The sequence below is a fragment of the Salvelinus sp. IW2-2015 genome, linkage group LG23, assembly GCF_002910315.2.
Source record: "Salvelinus sp. IW2-2015 linkage group LG23, ASM291031v2, whole genome shotgun sequence".
NCBI classification, from domain to species: domain Eukaryota; kingdom Metazoa; phylum Chordata; class Actinopteri; order Salmoniformes; family Salmonidae; genus Salvelinus; species Salvelinus sp. IW2-2015.
This window is the reverse complement of record NC_036863.1, coordinates 30,020,885-30,044,168: the sequence shown is the minus strand read 5'-3', so window position 1 is coordinate 30,044,168 and position 23,284 is coordinate 30,020,885. Positions and strand designations below refer to the sequence as shown.

The window sequence follows — 23,284 nt, the reverse complement described above, 5'->3', positions numbered from 1 at the left end:
ATGCTGGCACTGGAAACGTGGCGTCCTCGTCAAGCYACCTGCATCAACTCCCCTTTCATCTGACATATTATGCTCGGATGTGTAGTTACATTGCATTACCATGCAAAAAACTTCGTTCCCATAACAATTTACATTGAATTTCATGAAATATGCAAATTCCACCAATCGTTCACCTCAGGACGTGAGAACAAAAGCAAAACATTGATCCCCATTATGAAATAGCTACTATATTATTGACGGATATATATTGGAAAGTTTATGTGGCCGGGTCACGAAATGGGTGCGTTCGTAAATRCACTCTGGCTATCTACTCCAATTTCAGAGCACTGTCGTCTGAGCGKAGAATAACTGAGGAATTTACGAACGCATAACACCCGTTGAATATGACCGGTGTCTGTAAACGTAATTACATTGTCGGCAGCAGCACAGTTACAGTCAACAACGCTATAAAACACATGACAACAGCCTAACTAGCTCTGCTAGTAGGGCGAGTAAAATGGTCAGTGTGAGGTGTTCTCTCATTTGGGTCTGGAAGTAGCTAGCATGCTAGCCAACTTTAGCCAATAGTTTGGGTGCTTTCTTGTCATTGGTTGGTCAAAACACTCGAATTAACCCTACTCCTCGGCCAGAGCGTTTGATGGCCCCGAGAGCGAAACGCTCTGAATTTATGAACGGCACAATCTGACATTGAATTTACGAAAGCCAAGAGCGCACTCTGGCACTCCAGAGTGAATTTGCGAACACACCCGTAATTTACACCACTGCATCGGAATGCCACAATCGCTTTGGATTGGTGGAGCCTTGTGCCAGTCGTCGAACATATTAGGTCGTGACAAACATCCTCTGAAACAACTAGCTAGCAGCGATGGAGTGGGGGTGCTGAGGTAGTTAGTCAGTGAGTCACAAACAAGTCAGCGGAGTGTTCAAGAAGCCAGTATCTACTAGCTAACGTTAGTTATTTAGCTATAAACTCACCGACTGCCAGTCAAGCCAAGAAATTGCAGTTTAGACGCATTGCTGCTAATGTTAGCTAGTTAGTTCTTACCGCACAACCCCCCTCAACTTATCAACTTGGCTGGCTAGCTAGTAGGGATTTAGCTAGCTCACTAAAGTAAGGGGTAGTGTGTTGTTTTTTTATCCACACACTGTGAGCCACAGTCTACAACTTGCCTTTGCCTGCCTAACAATATTGCAGTCATGTCCGCGGCAGGAGACTTCGGAAACCCTCTAAGGAAATTTAAATTGGTCTTTCTTGGCGAACAGAGCGGTAAGTGAACACTGAAATGTGTGGGGTAACGACTAACGCGTTTTATATGGTCATCAGTTTGCTAATTTAGCTATTAACTGGCTAGCTAGCTAATGCCATCCCTCATCAATCATCATGGGCGAGTCCCTTAATTTAATCGATATCCACCGATTGCCATGATATTGAGACCWTGGCGATTTAAATGATCTAAATAGCTACGATCAGTGATATCAAGTGTTTAACGTTAGCTACTTTGTTGCTAGCTACCGTTAGCTGGCAAACGTTAGTTAATGGTTAGCAGCTTTACCTGGCTAACTATCATATCATTTTTTTTAGACCTATAAACTTACTAGCCTAGRTAGTTAGCAAGCTGTTGGGAGACACGTTGTTTCTAGTTCACCCAACCAGTCAGGTCAGTAGTCGGGTTGTAACAACGTTAACTAAAATCATTAACGTTAACTAGTTAGCCAGCTGCTACATACTACTGTATATGTTTTTARTTCACCTTTATTTAACCAGGTAGGCTAGTTGAGAACAAGTTSTCATTTTAAACTGCGACCTGACCAAGATAAAGCAAAGCAGTTCCACACATACAACACAGTTACACATGTAATAAACAAACATACAGTCAATAGTACAGTAGAAAAAGTCTATGTACAGTGTGTGKKAATGAGGTAAGATATAGGAGGTAAGGCGATAAATAGGCCATGGTGGCGAAGTAATTACAATATACCAATTAAACACTGGAGTGATAGATGTGCAGAAGATGAATGTGCAAGTAGAGATACTGGGGTGCAAATGAGCAAGATAAATAAATACAGTATGGGGATGAGGTAGTTGGATGGGCTATTTACAGATGGGCTAGGTGCAGTGATCTGTGGAGCTGCCTCATGAAAGCTGGTGCTTAAAGCTAGTGAGGGAGATATGAGTCTCCAGCTTCAGTGATTTTTGCAGTTCGTTCCAGTCATTGCAGCAGAGAACTGTGAGGAAGGCAGCCAAAGGAGGAATTGGCTTGGGGTGACCAGTGCGATATACCTGCTGGACGCGCGCTACGGGGTGCTGCTATGGTGACCAGTGAGCTGAGATAAGGTGGGCTTTACCTAGCAAAGACTTGTAGATGACCTGGAGCCAGTGGGTTTGTCGATGAATATGAAGCGAGGGCCACTCCTTCGTTGCGTGATGCTTTGGGGCTGTTTTTCTGCAAAGGGACCAGGACGACTGATCCGTGTAAAGGAAGAATGAATGGGGTCATGTATCGTGAGGTTTTGAGTGAAAACCTCCTTCCATCAGCAAGGGCATTGAGATGAAACGTGGCTGGGTCTTTCAGCATGACAATCATCCCAAACACACCGCACGGGCAACGAAGGAGTGGCTTCGTAAGAAGCTTTTCAAGATCCTGGAGTGGCTAGCCAGTTCCAGATTTCACCCCATTGAAATCTTTGGAGGAGTTGAAAGTCCGTGTTGCCCAGCAACAGCCCCAAAACATCACTGCTCTAGAGGAGATCTGCATGGAGGGAATGGGCCAAAATACCAGCAACATGTGGCGAAAACCTGTGAAGACTTACAGAAAACGTTTGACCTCTGTTCATTGCCAAACAAAGGGGTATATAACAAAGTATTGAGATAAACTTTTGTTATTGACCAAATACTTATTTTCACCATAATTTGCAAATAAATTCATAAAAAATCCTAACATGTGATTTTCTGGATTTTCTTTCCCTCCATTTTGTCTGTCATAGTTGAAGTGTACTATGATGAAAATTACAGGCCTCTTTCATCTTTTTAAGTGGAGAAACTTGCACAATTGGTGGCTGACTAAATACTTTTTTGCCCCACTGTATACAGACAAGAGTCGGCCCGAGAATTGAACCCTGTGGCACCCCCATAGACTTCCAGAGGTCCGAACAACAGGCCCACCGATCTGAGACACACTGAACTCTATCAGAGAAGTAGTTGGTGAACCAGGCGAGGCAGTCATTTGAGAAACCAAGGCTGTTGATTCTGCCGATAAGAATGTGGTGATTGACAGAGTCGAAAGCCTTGGCCAGGTCGATGAATACGGCTGCACAGTAATGTCTCTTATCGATGGCGGTTATGATATCGTTTAGGACCTTGAGCGTGGCTGAGGTGCACCCATGACCAGCTCTGAAACAGATTACATAGCAGAGACGGTACGGTGGGATTTGAAATGGTGTAATCTGTTTGTTAACTTGGATTTCGAAGACCTTAGAAGGCAGGGTAGGATAGATATAGGTCTGTAGCAGTTTGGGTCTAGAGTGTCTCCCCTTTGAAGAGGGGGATGATCGCGGCAGCTTTCCAATCTTTGGGAATCTCAGACGATACGAAAGAGTTGAACAGGCAAGTAATAGGGGTTGCAACAATTTCGGGAGATAATTTTAGAAAGAGAGGGTCCAGATTGTCTAGCCCGGCTGATTTGTAGGGGTCCAGATTTTGCAGCTCTTTCAGAACATCAGTTATCTGATTTGGGTGAAGGAGAAATGGGGCGAGCCTTGGGTGAGTTGCTGTGGGGGGTGCAGGGTAGTTGACTGGGGTTGGGGTAGCCAGGTGGAAAGCATGGCGAGTCGTAGAGAAATGCTTATTGAAATGATCAATTATAGTGGATTTATCGGTGGTGACAGTGTTTCGTAGCCACAATGCAGTGGGCAGCTGGGAGGAGGTGCTCTTATTCTCCATGGACTTTACAGTGTCCCAGAACTTTTAGGAGTTTGTGCTACAGGATGCAAATTTCTGTTTGAAAAGCTAGTTTTAGCTTTCCTAACTGGCCTGTTATTCCTAACTTCCTGAAAGTTGCATATCACGGGGGCTATTTGATGCTAATGCAGTACGCCACAGGATGTTTTTGTGTTGGTCAAGGGCAGTCAGGTCTGGAGTGAACCAAGGGCTATATCTGTTCCTGTTCTAAATATTTTTTGAATGGGGCATGCTTATTTAAGATGGTGAGGAAGGCACTTTTAAAGCTAACCAGGCATCCTCTACTGACGGGATGAGGTCAATATCCTTCAAGATACCGGGCCAGGTCGATTAGAAAGGCCTGCTCGCTGAGTGTTTTAGGGAGCGTTTGACAGTAATGAGGGGTGGTCGTTTGACCGCAGACCATTACGGACGCAGGCAATGAGGCAGTGATCGCTGAGATCTTGGTTGAAAACAGCAGAGCTGTATTTGGAGGGCAAGTTGGTTAGGATGATATCTATGAGGGTGCCGTGTTTACAGATTTGGGGTTGTACCTGGTAGGTTCATTGATCATTTGTGTGAGATTGAGGCATCAAGCTTAGATTGCCGGGGTGTTAAGCATGTCCCAGTTTAGGTCACCTAGCAGAATGAGCTCTGAAGATAGATGGGGGGCAATCAATTTCACATATGGTGTCCAGGGCACAGCTGGGGGCAGAGTGTGGTCTATAGCAAGCGGCAATGGTGAGAGACTTGTTTCTGGAAAGGTGGATTTTTAAAAGTGGAAGCTCGAGTTGTTTGGGTACAGACTAGAGGTCGACGAGTATGATTTTTCACCGCCGATACCGATTAATCGGCCGATTTAAAAAATAATAATAATAAATAAAAAAATAAAAAATAATAATAATAATAATAAATATAATAAAATATTTATTTGTAATAATGACAATTACAAACAATACTGATGAACACTTATTTTAACTTAATATAATACATCAATCAAATCAATTTAGCCTCAAAATTATGAAACATGTTCAAATTGGTTTAAATAATGCAAAAACAAAGTGTGGAGAGAAAAGTAAAAGTGCAATATGTGCCATGTAAGAATGCTAACGTTTAAGTTCCTTGCTCAGAACATGAGAACATATGAAAGCTGGTGGTTCCTTTTAACATGAGTCTTCAATATTCCCAGGTAAGAAGTTTTAGGTTGTAGTTATTATAGGAATTATAGGACTATTTCTCTATACCTTTTGTATTTCATATAACTTTGACTATTGGATGTTCTTATAGGCACTTTAGTATTGCCAGTGTAACAGTATAGGCTTCCTCCCTCTCCTCGCCCCAACTGGGCTCAACCAGGAACACATCGACAACAAGCCACCCTCGAAGCATCGTTACCCACTCGCTCCACAAAAGCCGCGGCCCTTGCAGAGCAAGGGGAACAACCACTCCAAGGCTCAGAGCGAGTGACGTTTGAAACGCTATTAGCGTGCACCCCGCTAACTAGCTAGCCATTTCACATCGGTTACACCAGCTAATCTCAGGAGTTGATGGGCTTGAAGTCATAAACAGCGCAATGCTTGAAGCATTGCGAAGAGCTGTGGCAAAGGCACGAAAGTGGTGTTTGAATGAATGCTTACGAGCTGCTGCTGCCTACCACCGCTCAGTCAGACTGCTCTATCAAATATCAAATCATAGACTTAATTATAACATAATAACACACAGAAATACGAGCCTTAGGTCATTAATATGGTCAAATCCGGAAACTATAATTTCAAAAATAAAATGTTTATTCTTTTTTTATTTTTATTAAAATTATTTTTTTATCCCATTTTCTCCCCAATTTTCGTGGTATCCAATCGCTAGTAATTACTATCTTGTCTCATCGCTACAACTCCCGTACGGGCTCGGGAGAGACGAAGGTCGAAAGCCATGCGTCCTCCGAAGCACAACCCAACCAAGCCGCACTGCTTCTTTAACACAGCGCGCCTCCAACCCGGAAGCCAGCCGCACCAATGTGTCGGAGGAAACACCGTGTACCTGGCCCCCTTGGTTAGCGCGCACTGCGCTCGGCCCGCCACAGGAGTCGCTGGAGCGCGATGAGACAAGGATATCCCTACCGGCCAAACCCTCCCTAACACGGACGACGCTATGCCAATTGTGCGTCGCCCCACGGACCTCCCGGTCGCGGCCGGCTGCGACAGACGGCCTGGCGCGAACCCAGAGACTCTGGTGGTGCAGCTAGCACTGCGATGCAGTGCCCTAGACCACTGCGCCACCCGGGAGCCCTAAAAATGTTTATTCTTTAAGTGAAATACGGAACCGTTCCGTATTTTATCTCACGGGTGGCATCGATAAGTCTAGATATTGCTGTTACATTGCACAACCTTCAATGTTATGTCATAATTACGTAAATTCGGCGCAAATTAGTTCGCAACAAGCCAGGCGGCCCAAACTGTTGCTTATACCCTGAGTCTGCGTGCAATGAACGCAAGAGAAGTGACACAATTTCCCTAGTTTAATATTGCCTGCTAACGTTTTTTATTTTTTTATTTACCAAATATGCTGGTTTAAAAATAAAAATAAAATACTTCTGGTATTGATTTTTAAGAAAGGCATTGATTATTATGGTTAGGTACATTCGTGCAACGATTATGCTTTTTTCGCAAGTGGCGCTTTTGTTAAATCATCCTTCGTTCGGCGAAGTTGGCTGTCTTTGTTAGGAAGAAATAGTCTTCACAGTTCGCAATGGTAGCCCATTAGTCGGTCTCCTGATATTATTTCTGCTTGGCATATGAGTGTCACTCTCCTCGCTTGGGAGTTTGTGCGCTGGACCATGGCATGTGCAACAGTCGGGAGGAGAAGTGACGACATCCCCAGTCTAATCATTCATGCGTACACCATGTGCTAATGATTAATAACATTTATGCTACGTTAAGAAGAGGATACTATGTTACAAGAAGAAGTGATTGAGTTTAAAGATAGGCGGACACGCGCTGCATGAAGGCTAGTACTGTTGCAGACGGCCGTAGTATTGTTCCATGGTTAGTACACATTGGTGCAACGACAGTGCTTTTTTTTGGCGACATGCACTTGTTTAAATCACCCGTTGGCGAAGTAGGCTATGATTCAATGATAATTAACAGGCACGCATCGATTATATGCAACGCAGGGACAAGCTAGATAAACTAGTAATATCATCAACCATGTGTACGTTAATAGTGATTATGTTAAGATTGATTATTTTTTATAAGATACGTTTAATTCTAACTAGCACCTTACCGTAGCTCCTTGCTGTACTCGCATAACAGGTAGTCAGCCTGCCATGCAGTCTCCTCGTGGAGTGCAATGTAATCGGCCATGATCGGTGTCCAAAAATGCCGATTACCGATTGTTATGAAAACTTGAAATCGGCCCTAATTAATCGGCCATTCCGATTAATCGGTCAACCTCTAGTACAGACCTGGATAGTAAGACAGAACTCTGCAGGCTATCTCTGCAGTAGATTGCAGTTCTATCTTGTAGGAAAATGTTATAGTTAGGYATGGCAATTTCAGGGGTTTTGGTGGCCTTTCTAAGCCAGGATTCAGACACGGATGGGACATCCGGGTTGGCAGAGTGTGCTAAAGCAMTGAATAAAACAAACTTAGGGAGGAGGCTTGTAATGTTAACATGCATGAAAACAAGGCTTTTACGGTTACAGAAGTCAACAAACGAGAGCACCTGGGAAGTAAGAGTGGAGCTAGGCACTGCAGGGCCTGGATTAACCTCTACATCACCAGAGGAGGAGTAGGATAAGGGTACGGCTAAAGGCTATAAGAACTGGRCATCTAGTACGTTCGGAACAGAGAGTAAAAGGAGCAGGTTTCTGGGRGCGATAGAATAGATTCAAGGCATAATGTAGAGACAAAGGTATGGTAGGATGTGAATACATTGGAGGTAAACCTAGGCATTGAGTGCTGATGAGAGAGATATTGTCTCTAGAAACATTTAAACAAGCTGATGTCACCGCATGTGTGGCAGGTGGAACTAAAGGGTTGGCTAAGGCATATTGAACAGGGCTAGAGGCTCTACAGTGGGCTCTACAGTGCAATAACACAATCACTAACCAGAACAGCAATGGACAAGGCATATGGACAMTAGGGAGGGGCATGCGTAGCCGAGTGATCATAGGGGTCCAGTGAGTAGTTAGGCTGGCTGGACATACGGCGATTCAGACAGCTAGCAGGCCGGGGCTAGCAAGCTAGCAGAAGGGTCTTTTAGGGATGTCGCGACGGAGGAAGTRTGTTATAGCCGCCTCGTGTGGAGCCTCCTCGTGCGGTTACGCGGTAGACCAGTCGTGATGGATTAGTAGGGTTCCGTGTATCAAAGAGGTCCAGTCCAATTGGCAAAATGGGTATAGTGGCCCAAAAAATTGGCAGATGGATCTCTTCAGCTAACAGTCCAATATGCTCGAGACAGCTAGCAGATGGCCATTCAGGGGACGTCGCGAGGTAGGAGCCAGTTGAATAACCCCCTCGGGCAGATTACGTCGGTAGTCCAGTCGTGAAGGAGCTCCCTACCGGCAGTAAAAGGAATCCGGGGAAAATAGGTATTGTAGCCCCGGAGCGGCTGYTGGACCTCTTCAGCTAGCCGGGAGAGGGCCTAGCATGGGCWAGATGTTAGCCAGGAGTAGCCACTCGGATTGCAGCTAGCTCGCTGCGATGATCCAGGTGAAAAGGTTCAGAGCTTGCGATAGGAATCCGGGGATGAGGAGAGAAAATAGGTCCGGTATGCTCTGGTTTGAATCGCGTTGTGCAAACMGGCTAGTTTTCCGAGCTATAGTTTAGCTGATGACTGCTGGCAGTGGTTAGCTGACTAGTAGCTAGTTAGCTGGCTAGCTTCTGTTGGGGGATTCCGGTTCAGAAGTAAAGAAAAATACTTTAGAAAAAAAGCAGATCCACACCACATTGGGTGAGGCGGGTTGCAGGAGAGTATTTTGAAGTTAACGTTTAGGAAAAAATATAAAAAAGATATGCAAAGAAAAAGATGTATACTGGGAATATTACCCGTAATGGTAGGTTGGTATAACTATGGCATACTATGGTTTGATGTATCTGATTCACGATCAACTAGGGTCGGTGTTGATTGAACAGTCAGACATTTCAGATTTGTCTTTGGTGTAGTTCAGAGCAGTTGTCAAGGTTTCGGTGCTAAAGTTACTCTGGCCAAAGATAGCCTCTGTGTCAAGAAATATGTTGCATTGTACGTCAAACCATAGCATCAGTATCAATGCGTGGAAGCTTTGCCAATCTTTATTGATGTCTTTTTGCTAACGTTATAAGGTWGATTTATAAACTCATGCGTGCCAGCCAGCACTGTCTTCTCTCGTGGGGACTTCATATTGTACATTTCAACAGATTTATGTTCTTGCAATTCTGTTTCTCTTAAAAAAACAAGCAGTTCTTYTAAAACCATCTGTCTCTCTGATTCTGACAACCAGTTGAGCTATTGTGCTGGATGGATCAGCGATACCTGTAACCCAACTGTCCTACAACATAYATTGCAGACAGAACCACCCTGATTTGAGGCCTGTGGTTTTTCCTTCTCTGTCCAACTTTAGTTGATTTCTCTGACCTCTAGTTATTGGATGGGATCACTGTTTCAATCACAGTTCTTCGTTGAGACACAAGGAGAAAGATCCAATTGAACTGGAAAGAGTGGGGTTTAGGATGCAAATACAGTGTTATGATGGATATATCATATAACATTACTGCATTGAGAAACAGCCAAGGACTGGAATGATGCCTGGGTGACCGGCCTGATCTCAGCACTGCTGAGGGGGTGGGATGGTATGGAGGTGGGCTGGAAGTCAATCAGTTCCTTTCAATGTAGTCAAGGCTATAAAATAGTATATCCTATATACCACTGTCAGCAACAAACATCCCCCTCTAACCAGAACCCATGCTACATTTCAATGAGGTTTATGTGTTTGTTTGTGCTGCTGACAAACGTGTGATGTGTTTCTGTTGAGACTGGGGGAAGGGCGGAGTAATGTGGATAATATACTGCTGTGATTTATTTTGCATTCTGCCCCAGAGGAATGAAGCCTGACCTCTGACCCCTCGCAGCTATTTATGTAAGCAGGGATTTCTGCACTGGTGTGAGAGGTGAACACTGGATCAGAGTGTGCACACATTAGGTCTAGTCAGTAAAGTCCCTCACTGCTGGGAAAAACACAAACGACAGACTTCACACTCATATGTTTTTGACTGACATGTACTACTGTGTCCACAGACTCGTATGAAAATGGGTCTAGATTTAAGTGACTACTTCTCAGGTGTTTTCGCCATTAGATCTCATCAGTGTAATTACTTCTTGCATGTTTGAAAGGATGGCCTGGTCCTAAACCCAGATCCTCCCAAGTTAGGCCTAACCTTCCCTATAATTATGAGATTATTGACTGGTTCCCAATTTCCAACCTGGCCATTGTATTACCCTGGCCACCTAATCATCCCCAGCATKCAATTGGCTTGTTGAACTACTCATCTCCCTGGAAACTCTTTCCTAGGTTGTTGATAGTGTTCTCACCTCTTAGACAACTTACCTGGTAAGTAAAAAGAATGCTAAAAACAAACAGCTCTCTTGCTAGCAGACATGCAAGCATGTCTCTATTTATTAAAGGAAAGACCAAATACAATTTTTCTTAGGAAGTGATGGGCCTCTAAATTGAACATTCTTTTTAACTTTCCCAACTGCATAACGCCTTAGTCTATTCTCATTGAAGAGACCTGAAGTGGAGATATCAGGCCAAAATTTCAATTGACATAAATATGTACATTACTGACTTGCGTGACTACAATACACATTGGCCAAAGCACGCTTTGTCTGACCACACTTTGAGCTTGAGTAGAACAAGTCCCCAGGGCAGTCAGGGCACACGCATGCGTACAGTGGATGCCGTCACTTGTCATTGTCTGCAGCAGTATCTTCTAACATGTAGATCGTATTCATATTGACTCCTAAAGTAGACATGTTTTCCTGCTTCTGTCAGCTGTCTAGTCCTCTCAGTCTTTGGGTGGGCTCTCTCTCAATACCAGCTGATCTGCCCTGCGTAGTGCATACCCTCCTCCCAAGCAGCACTGACCCCTCCGCCCAGAYAAATGGGGAAGGGGGCAGTCCTGAACTCAAACTAGGTTATGGTTTTCCTCTCAGGAATGGTAGATGTGGGGCATGGAATGGGTCAAATCCTACCTTCTAATTTTAGGGAGTACCACAGATGGTGAGGAAGGCACAAGGAGGCTGAAGAAATTCGGCTTGGTCGCTAAAACCCTCATGGACTTCTACAAATACACCATTGAGAGCATCCTGTTGAGCTGTATCATCGCCTGGTACAGCAACTCCAGGCCATCAGACTGTTAGTCACTGCTAGCCGGCCTCTGGCCAGTTCCCTGCCCTGAACTTTAGTCAACCGCCTTAGCTGAATGCCCATACGTGCATCGTACACTATGTACCAAACATTAAGAACACCTTCCCATTATTGAGTTGCTTTTGCCCTCAGAACAGCCTCAATTCGTCGGGGCATGGACTCTACAAGGTGTCGATAGCGTTCCACAGGGATGCTGGCTAACGTGGACTCTAATACTTCCCGCAGTTGGCTGGATGTCCTTTGGGTGGTGGACCATTCTTGATACAAACAGGAAACTGTTGAGTGTGAAACTCAGCAGTTCTTGACAGAAACTGGTGCGCCTGGCACATACTACCATACCCCGATCAAAGGCACTTAAATATTGTCTTGCCCATTCACCCTCTGAATGGCACACATACAATCATGTCTCAAGGCTTAAAAATCKTTCTACCCTGATTTGAAGTGAATTTAACAGGTGACACCAATAAGGGATCATAGCTTTCACCTCAGTCGGTCATGAAAAGAGCAGGTCTTCTTAATGTTTTCTACTCTGTGTATCTACTGTATTCTAGTCAAGGCCTATTCTATAGAACTACTGCTGTACACACCTTTACTATTCATATACTGCCCATAATGTTTATACACACCTACATATATATTTATATCCCGGACTCTGACATTGCTCGTTCTAATATTTATTAATTCCTTCCTTTGAGGGGGAGATTTGCGTGTTTTTATTGACATGTATTACTGCACTGTTAGTGCAGCTAGGAACAAACATTTCGCTACACCTGTGAAAACATCTAAATATGTGTATGCYACCAATTTGTTTTAATATGTGCTATGGGGAAAGCTGTAAAAAAATAAAAAATAAAAATCTGAAAGCTAGATTAGGAATCCAGCCATTTTGTTTTCTCTGCCTCTCTCCCTCCATTTCTCCCTTTGGCAGCTACAAGGTATTCTGTCAAATCATGGCATTTTCATACACTGGTCAGCGTTAGTGGCTCCACAGAATGATTTACTGTAATTGGGAACCTTTGCCATCTGGCATTCCTGTCACAAGAATGTCACTCTTATCTTCCCTTCCATACTTAACCAATGCTGGGGATTGGTGTCACATGTCCTGCTTTTCATCTATGTACACTCAATGGCGTGAGAGCCGCTCCATTCTCTTGCATTCAAGGAGTAGTTTTCAGTTTCATTGCTCTGCCCACAGAAAAAAGCAGCCATGGGACCACTCGTTGTCATATTTTAAGAGGTCACCTCTTCAAGTCTGTCTGTATTTAWCTTCCATTGATGCCCATTTTGATTGGCTGTTTGCTATCAGGAAGAGAATCAGGCAGAACGAGATTAGGCATATTGACTGAGGAATGYATTATTGAAAAGAGTTTGGTATTTGGCTCGTCACAAAGAGAAGTAATGTAAGACAATGTCATGCCAATTACATTGAGATGAAGAGAATGGAGTGAGAGAAGATGGCATAAGGCCTCTAGATCGCTCCCTTTGACCCCAAATCTGGCACACATTCGTGTGTGTGTGTGTAGATACCTCTATTGATCGATGGTACAGATTGCTTAGAGACCTGTGTGCACTGTCTTTCTGAACACTGCTGTGTTATGGAGAGCTCTGCTCAGGATCCATGAGTTGAGGCCTGACCAGCCATGAGCAACAGTGGTAGTATGATAGAGGGGTTGGGTGAGACMTACAGGGAGGGGAAGGTTGTATTGGAAATGAATACTTGTGCATGTGGTAGACTGGAGCAATGAAACAAAATGACTATATATTTATTTTCTTTTTTTTTCTCCCTGTTTTAATCCCGCCCTAATTTCCCTTGAGGTGTTGTCACATGCCAGTGCAGGGCGAGGGAGAAACAGTGAGAGGGAGTGTTGGTGGCAGAGATCCAGGTTAATTGACATCAATAGACTGACCAGGTGAAAACTGTCATGGAAAGGGCAGGTGTTCCTAATTTTTATTTTTTTGTACACACTGTACTTGGCTGTTTTTGAGTATGCAAAAATATTTTTTTATACTTTTAAATGCCCGGATGTCATACTCATTTCGGCTTTGACAACAGCTGATCAGTTAGATATGGGGATGCGCTACCAAAATCAACAAATGGCGGGAAACAATGCATTCCCACACAATGCATTCTCAGTATGCAAAAATAGAATGTTTAATAGTATGCAACATTTTGAAAATCAAGTATGGTTTAAATGCCAGGATGTTGTCTGGGTCGGCACTGAGAATCTCCCAGCATTCCTTGGAGTTCTTTTTCTTAAGTCAATTCAAAAACCCTTCAGGATTTTGTATGGCATTTTTTTACTGATCTCTCCCTTAAAGTGCAGACTCGGCAGACGGCTCCTCATGGACTCTTACTCCAGGCCTCTTGGTTGGTGGAGTCAAGTCATAAGGTAGTGGTGAGCTGTGAGCTTTGGCCAGAAAACAGATGGTGTACCTCAGCAAGTTGTCTGAGGAGTTGCTGAGTTTGGAGAATTGCAGGACCAAATCAGGCTAGAACATGTCTTATGTTAGCTATGTGAAATGACTCACTAAACGCTGATCTGGTGAGGTGTGTAGTACTGTGTCTGTTCTGCCAGCCCTACTGGTGTTACTTACTCTTCAAGACTAATCAGGGCCATAGCCAGGGACTGAGTTTTAGTTTTGTCCTGAGTGGGTCATTTACTGCATTTCTATACAATTTTAAAAACTCTCAAATGCTATTCAGAGAACAGCAGAAACAAGTAAAAATGGCCCCAGCCCTTATCTTGGCTGTTGTCGCTTAATTCAGACCCGTAGCCTACTAGCGAAACAATTAGCTGCTACACGTTAACTCGCATTAACTCAGCACTATCATTTCATACTTAGAGGGATCTGTTAGCAGAAAAAGTATTTTATAAACAAATTTGCTTTACAGAGCTTTTTTTTTGGTGCAGTGGTGCAGCTAATTTCCTGCAATTCTCCACATTTCCCATTTACATATGCCATGTTAATATGATATCTGTGAAAAGTGATTAACAAAATAAATGAGGCCCACTGGAGGTCAGGGCCCCTTCATGTGCCTGGTCGGTTATTCGCCATGAATACTAAAAGTTACTATGGCTGGCTAGACTAATTGAGTGACTGTCAGTGACCACATTTACATGCACACCAATATCCTTTTATTATTCGGGATACTTAAGTACTCTGAGTTGATGCACATAAACATCATATCCCGTTTACAATAACCCTGAAGAAGCTTGTATCCCACTTATGAGAAACCTGGATAAGATGCCTGGGATAGGCTGATCTAAGACGGGATACTGTGGCATGTTAACATCTTATCCCCTTTACTGTTGCGGTACGCGCAGGCTCAGTGAAGCATTTCATGGGTGTTGTGATGTTTTCATCTGCTTGTCAAACAAATCACTTCATAAAGTAGGCTACCTGCCCATTTCGCTCCACCATAATAATTCCATAATTTAGACTACTGTAATTTACTACTTGCTGCTTTCACCCTAATTTACACAAGTTTCTGCTTATAATTTCTGACATTTGGTAGGCCATTTTATAATTTCTGACATTTGGTAGGCCATTTTATAATTTCTGACATTTGGTAGGCCATTTGTTTGTCAACTATAGTTTGATGCATGTAGTTTCTCTTCTGTCATAACTTGTTGCCCAGAAGACTAAATACAGTAGTGATCAGCAGAATGTTTTACATAAATAGAATGAATGCATTATTAATCTTGTTAACACCGGTAAAGTTGTCTGTTTCATTTAGGGCKCTGGGAAAAAACGCAATAACTCTAAAACATTGGAAAGATTGGTCCTGTGCAAAATGTCCAAATGCCATCAGTTTGACTGGTTTTAAGGAAATGAAAAGTTGAGAAAATGACGAAACCTATTTCTGTTAAGACTTCAGTTAGTCCTGGGTGCATATTTTGTGGTTAAAATACAGTCTGCTTGCATAAGTGTCAAAGATCACGCGAATGTGTGTGTAATGTGTTTTCTCAAGAGATGCTGAAAGAAATTATATTTCTCCACTCCTGTTTGTTCTCTGCTAATATTCGTTGTATAATTTCACTGCAAGAAATGCATAATTCTGTGAGTTTATAATGTATTACTCTACATGTGAGTGGTTATAGGCCTACCATCAGTGTTTATATGTCAGTTACTATTCCTTTAACCAATATACTTAAAGGAGGAATATTCTGTTAATTCATGGTCAGGGATACTCATGAGGCGGGATATCAAAGGTGCATGTAAACGGCTTATCCCGAATAAGACCTGAAGTGAGAGATGAGCTACTATCCCAAATACTGTGCACATGTTATTTTAGTCATTAAGTGACTTATATCAAGAGGAAAACTGCAGATGCACAACCAATTTTCAAAATTGTACCTTGTGTATTCTAACTCAACAGTAAGTTGAGAAACCGACTGAGTTCTAAAAATACATCAAATTGGAGAAAATGACAGCGATCCGGACTTCTGTGTCCTTATGTAGCCATGTTGGTCCTAACACGTGTCTTGTGTTTTTCAGTGGGGAAGACTTCATTGATTACCAGGTTCATGTACGACAGCTTCGACAACACCTACCAGGTGAGGCTAGACCACACAGACACAATTGAGTCTGGATTATGGTAGTCAGGGCTAGGTTTACTACGCTGTTGATCTCAATGCCTAACCCTAGTCCTGGTCCTACAACAGGGTGGGCAGACTTTTGCTCCAGACCAACACTAACACACTTGATTCAGCTAGTCTGTCTTTATGATTAGCCAATTGAATTAGGTCTGTTAGTGCTGGTCTCGACTAGACAATCTGTTTGTTCCTTCATTTCAGTTTAGTCTAACTACATTACTGAAGCCTTATCAATCTACCATCATTGTCAGAAATGTTCTCATTCTTTTCATTCTTTCTCGTTTCCAGGCCACAATAGGAATAGATTTCCTGTCAAAAACCATGTACCTCGAAGACCGAACAGTAAGTTTTACTTTCTCCTTTTTAAATCAATCTCTGTTGAAATTGTCATAGTCCATAAAGTGGTAATGTGCTGATTGGGATGTTATGCTGATTGAGAGAATATTTAAGTGAGTGTGTTAGTCATGACTCTGGTGTTACTTTTGCTGAGTAATGTTATAGTGATTTAGAAAATGTCTCTTTTTGAAATGTAAAGATTTACCCATTCACTGGTATGTACGCACCCCCACTCAATCACACAGGTCTGAGTCTTTACTGCATTTTTGCCAATAGTGGTTTCTGGGACTTTGGGGATGCTGGGTATCCTGTGACCTGACTGTGTTTTGTCCTGGCCCAGGTTCACACACACACACACACACACACACACACACACACACACACACACAGCACACACACAGCACACACACTAGCGCCTTAAAGAAGCCGGAGAGCCGCCCTGTCCTGGGCTGGGATTGGATCCTGCCTCTTTCTTCCTGCTAGCTTTCTCTCCTCCAGACAAACTCTGTCATTATTTTCTTCCCTTTTTCCCATCTGTTCATATTCGGTTCATTCTCGTGCTGAAATTCAATATCTAGCGTGAACGAGAGAAGAACCTTTCAGAAATGAGGCCTACTACCCATGATTCCCTTGGCCCTCACCACTCCTCCTATGGTCACACACTCCATGCATGCAGCCCTCTTTCTCTCTCTCTCGTTCTCTCTTACTCTCTCTCCTTTTCTCTCCTTCAGAAGTTGATTTGTTTTATTTCTTTATTTTTGGTTTCTTTTACCTCATGTTTTCCTTTTCTCATCTACTTTTCATCCTTTCCTTTTCCATTTTATTTTATTTCTCCTCCCATCCGCCACAGATCAGGTTGCAGCTGTGGGATACGGCTGGGCAGGAGCGTTTCCGTAGCCTCATCCCCAGTTATATCCGAGACTCTGCCGCCGCTGTCGTAGTATACGACATCACAAGTAGGTACTCCCCTCCGCGCCCCGCCCACTCGACGTGCGTGCGTGCCCCTCCCCGCCCCCCCCCTCAACCCTCATCCAGTTCTCCCCTCTCTTACCACCACCTCTTCCTCTTGCCCCTCTCTCCTTCTCCTTCTCTCCCTGTGTGCTGGTGCTAACGTGCTGCTCAGGTGAGGCTGCAGCTTTGGGACACAGCCGGCCAGGAGCGCTTCCGGAGTCTGATCCCTAGCTACATACGAGACTCCACCGTGGCCGTGGTAGTCTATGACATCACAAGTGAGTGCGGTCCCTACTGATGGAAAAGTGATGGAAGGATACCAATCAAAACAAAAAAAGATGACCTCATTTTTTGCTGCTGGCTCAAGTCCCTTTTCTGTTTTTTCCATTCTCCTTTTTTCCCTGTACCTGATGCCTTTTGTCCCCTTCATGTTTGTGATGTTTTCCTCCCCTCTTTTTTTGTATGTGTCCACTTCTTCTTTATTTGGTCTGCTTTTTGCGTGATTGTAGTCTGTGAATGTTTCAGTATTAAATCGACAAGTATTAGTTTGTTCATTGATACCAGAATGACAAAGCATTCGGTAGCATACATACAACCCAATTAAAATATAAGGCTACAGACAAAATAGCTTCCAGTAGTAAAAATTAGTTGGTGAAATCTGTTTATAGTAAAAAGCAGTTAAATTTGTCAATAGTTTAGTAGTTTCCTTGATTTCTTGTTTTTTTCCAACAGAGCAATCACATTTCTTTTCAATCCTCCCCTATCTTTATTTTTCTGGACTCTTCTTTTTTGGCCATGSCAACCATGACTTATGTTTGTCACCCATATACAAAACAATGAAGTGTCTTATTCGTTTTGTTAGAAATAATTGGTATCGGCAGCGTTGATGTTGCTTCAGTGGCCCATTTTGCCCGACATGAAATAACAATGTTCAGTTTTCACTCAATTTTAACGTCTCTCTCCTACAATGTGTCTGTTAGATGATTGGCCATTAGGGGGAGATAAAAGCAGACATGGAGCTGCAGCAGGGCTAGAGGAAAATCAATAGACATCTATTTAACTGGTTCTCCGGGGAGGAAGTCTGACTGTCACTACAGAAAAACAGACACCACTTCCAGCTGGATAGAGGATAGACAGTTAAATACATATATACAGTCTATGGCCCTCAAACTCAACTCTGGACTTTGAAGCCAGCTCCACTGCTTGTTTTAATTGTTCCCCTCTAATCAGGGACTGATTTAGCCCTGGGACACCAGGTGGGTGCAATTAATTATCAGGTAGAACAGAAAAACAGCAGGCTCCGGACCTCCGTAGGGAATGAGTTGAGTACCCCTGGTCTATGGGATAAACACAGGCAGAATACAAGGATATGGATAAATAACATAGTAGCCTAGATGGATGGAGGGTGTAGTGGCTAAATTATCCAATTTAATTGTCCCAAAACAATTATCATCCTAATCCTTTCGCCACAATTGAGTGGTGAAATGTTAGTCTTGACTCATGCAAATCCAATGTCCAGAGTTTGATTTCAAGTTGAAAAATAATACATTTTTCTTCTGGTTACAAAATATAAAGAGAACTAACAACACAAATTCTAAAAATTCAAACWAAAAAAAACAAATGGCACAGTAAGGATTGTCTGGTATTGTCAAAACACTGAGCTGCCATTCCAGTCTCTACCAGTAGGCCTTGGAGTCTGTAGCTTTTAACTGTATTCTCCATCAGCCTGTAGAGGGGGCTACACACACTTGATGGGATTAATAGCAAACACACAACAGATTCATTATGAATTTGAAACAAAGATGTACAATTTAACCTATTTGGCTCTTACATCTGGATAGGAAATGGGAGCTGGATTTACTTCGTGTAATGAGCTTGTCACATTCTCTGTATATTTATTACTGTCTGTCGTTCTGCTCATCACCACAAGTCCGTACTTGTCACAACCTGAATGGAGATTAACATTTATTCTCTACTCCCTCTCTCCCTCCTGTATRAGATGTCAACTCTTTCCAGCAAACCACAAAATGGATTGATGATGTCAGAACGGAGAGAGGAAGTGATGTCATCATCATGCTGGTGGGAAACAAGACGGACCTTGCAGACAAAAGGTGTGAGTGACATAATAACTGAAGGCTAAAGTCAGTGTAGTGTCAGAGCCTGTAGAGCTCTTCAGACCAGGGGCCTCATAACAGTTGAGTCAATTTTACACTAAATATCTTTGCGCACAAAAATTTTGAGATTTCTAAACTAGACGCGTGCTGTACATGCATGCGCATGTTTCCCATTATAAATCAGACAAAAAATGCACTTCATTCACCTTCTATTGTGACAATAACGCCCTTATTTGCTGTACACTGTGGAAGTATTGGAATTAGGCCAAGATGGCCTCTAAAGGAAATAGCAATGGCGAACTTGTTCAAGTGTCTTTGGAGGTGTTGATAGAATGTTTTATTTTGTCGTGACATTTGCTATAGTCTGACCGTTTCTGAAAGATGAAAGCAATTGCAAGTTGCGGACCTGTAATTATTTTAGAATGCAAAGCTAAAATAAATGGATTTAGGCTCTTCTTATTACAGTATATTCAGCCACCTGTTTTGTTATTAATGTGTCATCATATATTATATATCATATATTCCTGCTCCTTCTTGCAATGCATTACTTCAACCAGTAGAAACTGTGTACTCATGGTGTAAAGTTTGTAGGAGGATAAGCACATTCTCACGTTCAGTTTTTATAAATTCCATCTTTTGCGTGAGATCTGGCGCATGTGTATTTTAGGGCATATTTTGTACATATGCAACATTTCCTGGAGGGCTCTCTACATTAGAGCATACTACTGTATCCACTGACTAACTGTAGAGCGMTTTTTATTTTTAAGGCAGACCTTTAGGCCCTGCTGTGTTGAGTGGGAAACACTGTCCTCTAGGTACAGCTGACCAGGGACTTGTTGGCCACAACAAGGGGTCAAACCTCTTCCCTTGATACAGGCCATCTACAGACGGATCTGTCTGGAGTTGAATAGACCACACAGAGACTCTTTCCAGTTTAGCATGACCTAGATGTATGAGAATTATTCAGAGTCAACCGATCATAGCAAGTCTTATCCATTTGTGTGTTCAAACAATTGTGATAGCCAAACCGCTCCTTTTTATTTTAACACATGGTTTGCCACTATAACCCCCAATGCTTTTGCCRTAAAACAACTGCTTTGAATTTCTATTCCCATGTTTACTGTATTGACTGCTGTCCTGCTGTTTTGTATTATTGGTTTTAGATTCTAAATGAGCTGACTGTATGCTGTTCATGTTTAACCCTCTTATCTACCTACCACAGGCAAGTTGCTATTGAAGAGGGTGAGAGGAAGGCCAAAGAGCTAAATGTAATGTTTATTGAGACTAGTGCTAAAGCAGGTTACAARGTCAAGCAGGTGAGTTTGTGACTGAGTCGTGCTCTCCGTCCATGCTTCTACTGCTGCTGCCTCGGCTCATCCTCGAAAGGTCACACATCATGTTCAGGTGTTAAGGGTCAAATGCTACAGTAATGCTGCATGGGTAGGTTTAGTTTTGCCCAATCCTTATATGTAAGGTCATTTAGAATTTCTGAAGTGACTTGCACAGGCACACCATTCTATAATACCCACTGATTGACCATTTTAGATTTAAGTGCTTTTCATTTGAATCCTATATGGTGTATTGAACCAGGAGCTGAGGTGGTACTCTGAGGTGTTGAGATGAAGTAGGAGCTGTGTGGGCACTCGACAGAGCAGAGGTTGCAGGAGGAGGAGCAGGAGGAGACACGGCATGTTCATCCTTCACTTCATGATGTTCATCTCTTTCTCGTTTTCTCGTTCATGTGTTTGTGTACGTGTGGTGCGTGTTTGTCCATTGTCGTGTGTCATCAGACAGATAACCACAGAGGAAGGGGAACAGAGAGCCAAAGAGCTGAATGTTCTTTTTATTGAAACAAGTGCAAAGACTGGCTACAATGTCAAACAGGTAGAGCGCAGCATGTGTGTGACGTGCTCACGCTTTCTTCTGACAGCTTCTCTCACACGTGTGTGTGCATATCACTTGTGTTGAACGCTGGCTTGAATTTACACTAAATGGGGTCATTGGATTTGTCTCAGAACTCTTGCCCACCAATCTCATGTCAGTCATAATAACCAAAGACCAGAGGGTTCTTTGCACCCTGGGACAGACATCCACTGCCCTGTAGAGGTGTGGGCTCAGAGTTGGTCTGGTGGGTGGGACAGAGTTTAGACTTGTGATCCACACCCCAGGTTTTATTTGAGGTGGTTTCTCTGACCACTATCAAATTATTCTATTTAATGCATTATCTGCATGATCTATCCAGCAGGGTCATTTATTGGATGGTATTTGACCTCCTTTTAGGAGGAACTGTATATGATTACCGCTGTCTGACCTTAAACCAATGAATGAACAAAGCTTCAATCAGTCTGGATTGTATCGTGAGCATTGAGCTTTGTGAGCTCTACAGTAGGTTTGTGTGGAAGGCACAGATAATTTATGAAAGAGGCCTTTATTCAAACCCTCAGGCAAGTAAACATGAATAAAGCGAGCCGTTTCCCCTGTTCAAACCAACTGTAAGTTAAAAGAATGAGCTCTGATTTGCTGATTAGAATCAGATGATTGACCTATCAAACGCACTCAAATTCAAGGTGTACAAATTATATGGGGTCTCATTTCTTATGGCGTCAGCCTCTGGACAGGTGAACCTTACAGTTTGCCTGTTTTAATGCTTCCAATGACGATGTTTTAAGAAGACCGGAAGCCCAAAGAGCTGCCCTGGCGCCTCTGTGGATGTCAGGGCAGGATGGCTGGACTGGTCTGACTCTGACAGATGACGTCTGTTCTCTCTTTCCTGCAGCTGTTCCGACGRGTGGCTGCTGCCCTCCCTGGCATGGAGAGCACACAGGACAAGAGCAGAGAAGACAGTATCCTTACTCTACGCAGACACACTTGTGTGTGTGACTACAAATATTTTTCAGTGGCAATAGTAGATATAAATGCTTACAGATTGTACTCAAACATTTAGACACCTATTGGCTAGCTTGTAAACCTATTGAGAAGATGGGAAGTGTTTGAAAGGACTTCATGTGTTCCTGTCTGACCTCCGAGTTGGTCCTTAACCCCTCCTTCCCCAGTGATTGACATAAAACTGGAGAAGACCCCAGAACAGCCCGTCAGCGAAGGAGGCTGCTCCTGCTAACTCCAGCCTCCGTTTATCACTCTCCATCACTGTTTCTCTCTCCTGCGCTTTGTTCTTGTTCTTTCTCACCCTGGCTTATGGGCCTCTATACTGTACCTATCCTCTCTGCTTCACTGCTCTCCCTCTGAACCCCTTGATTCCTGACTCCTTCCCCACAGCCTGAAAGAGAACACTACCTGTCTGTCATCCTTGTCGTCGTGGAAACCCACTGTCTCACTGAGATTACCTTAAGCTTAACAAGCAAAATGTGGATGTGAATGCTGTTTTATTTCCGTTGGACTTTAACTCTACTTTGGCAATGAAAAAGGAAATAATTTATTGTTAAATTTTTCAAGCACTGCATCCTGTTTTTCTGTAATACGCCATGCAAGTGACTCGTTCTTACGTCCTACTTCCGTGTTCATGTCCCTGGTCTTTTACATGGGCCAACAGATATCATCAAATTAATTGAAACCCAGTTATATATTACGCTTTGTGGATGGAACTACTTCTGCCAGATGCCTTTTATGACATTTTTGACGATTGAAGACTTTAAAAAGCCTAGAAAAGTGCAAAAACGACAAGCCTACTTCCTGCGTCACTTGCATGGGTATACTCTGTGGAAATGGTTGGTTGCACAGTAGTCAAAAATGATTGCAGCATGTGAGAAACTGAGACTTCAGAGTAATGGATACCGAGTGGAATTTTTCTGCCGTAAGTGGGCTTAGCAGCCCCCAAGAATATCAGTCACTCGGTGAACGTTGAGCACACCAACCTTACCTTTGTTATGCCGTTTCCACCACATAGCAGCTACACAGTGTCACTCCACAGAAGCATGGTATGACA

The 23,284-nt window shown here is 43.1% G+C and overlaps 1 protein-coding gene across 5 annotated transcripts; it reads left to right on the top strand.

The window, feature by feature from the left end:
• The first annotated feature begins 829 nt into the window (after positions 1-829).
• On the top strand, positions 830-22,799 carry LOC111950927 (ras-related protein Rab-6A). 5 transcript variants are annotated; one of them, XR_011473971.1, is made up of 9 exons: positions 830-1,267; positions 15,843-15,901; positions 16,229-16,282; positions 17,400-17,505; positions 19,227-19,338; positions 20,564-20,657; positions 21,132-21,225; positions 22,118-22,184; positions 22,395-22,658. XR_011473971.1 is itself a non-coding variant. In XM_023968866.2 (8 exons), exons 1-8 carry the CDS (start codon positions 1,198-1,200, stop codon positions 22,457-22,459), a joined length of 627 nt encoding a protein of 208 aa, XP_023824634.1. In that variant the 5' UTR covers positions 830-1,197; the 3' UTR covers positions 22,460-22,799. The 5 variants fall into 5 exon arrangements, 4 of the variants coding, with proteins under 4 accessions (XP_023824634.1, XP_023824639.1, XP_023824635.1 ...); XM_023968866.2 differs by lacking the exon at positions 20,564-20,657 and having other exon boundaries at positions 22,395-22,799; XM_023968871.2 differs by lacking the exon at positions 21,132-21,225 and having other exon boundaries at positions 22,395-22,799.
• The last annotated feature ends 485 nt before the right edge of the window (positions 22,800-23,284 follow it).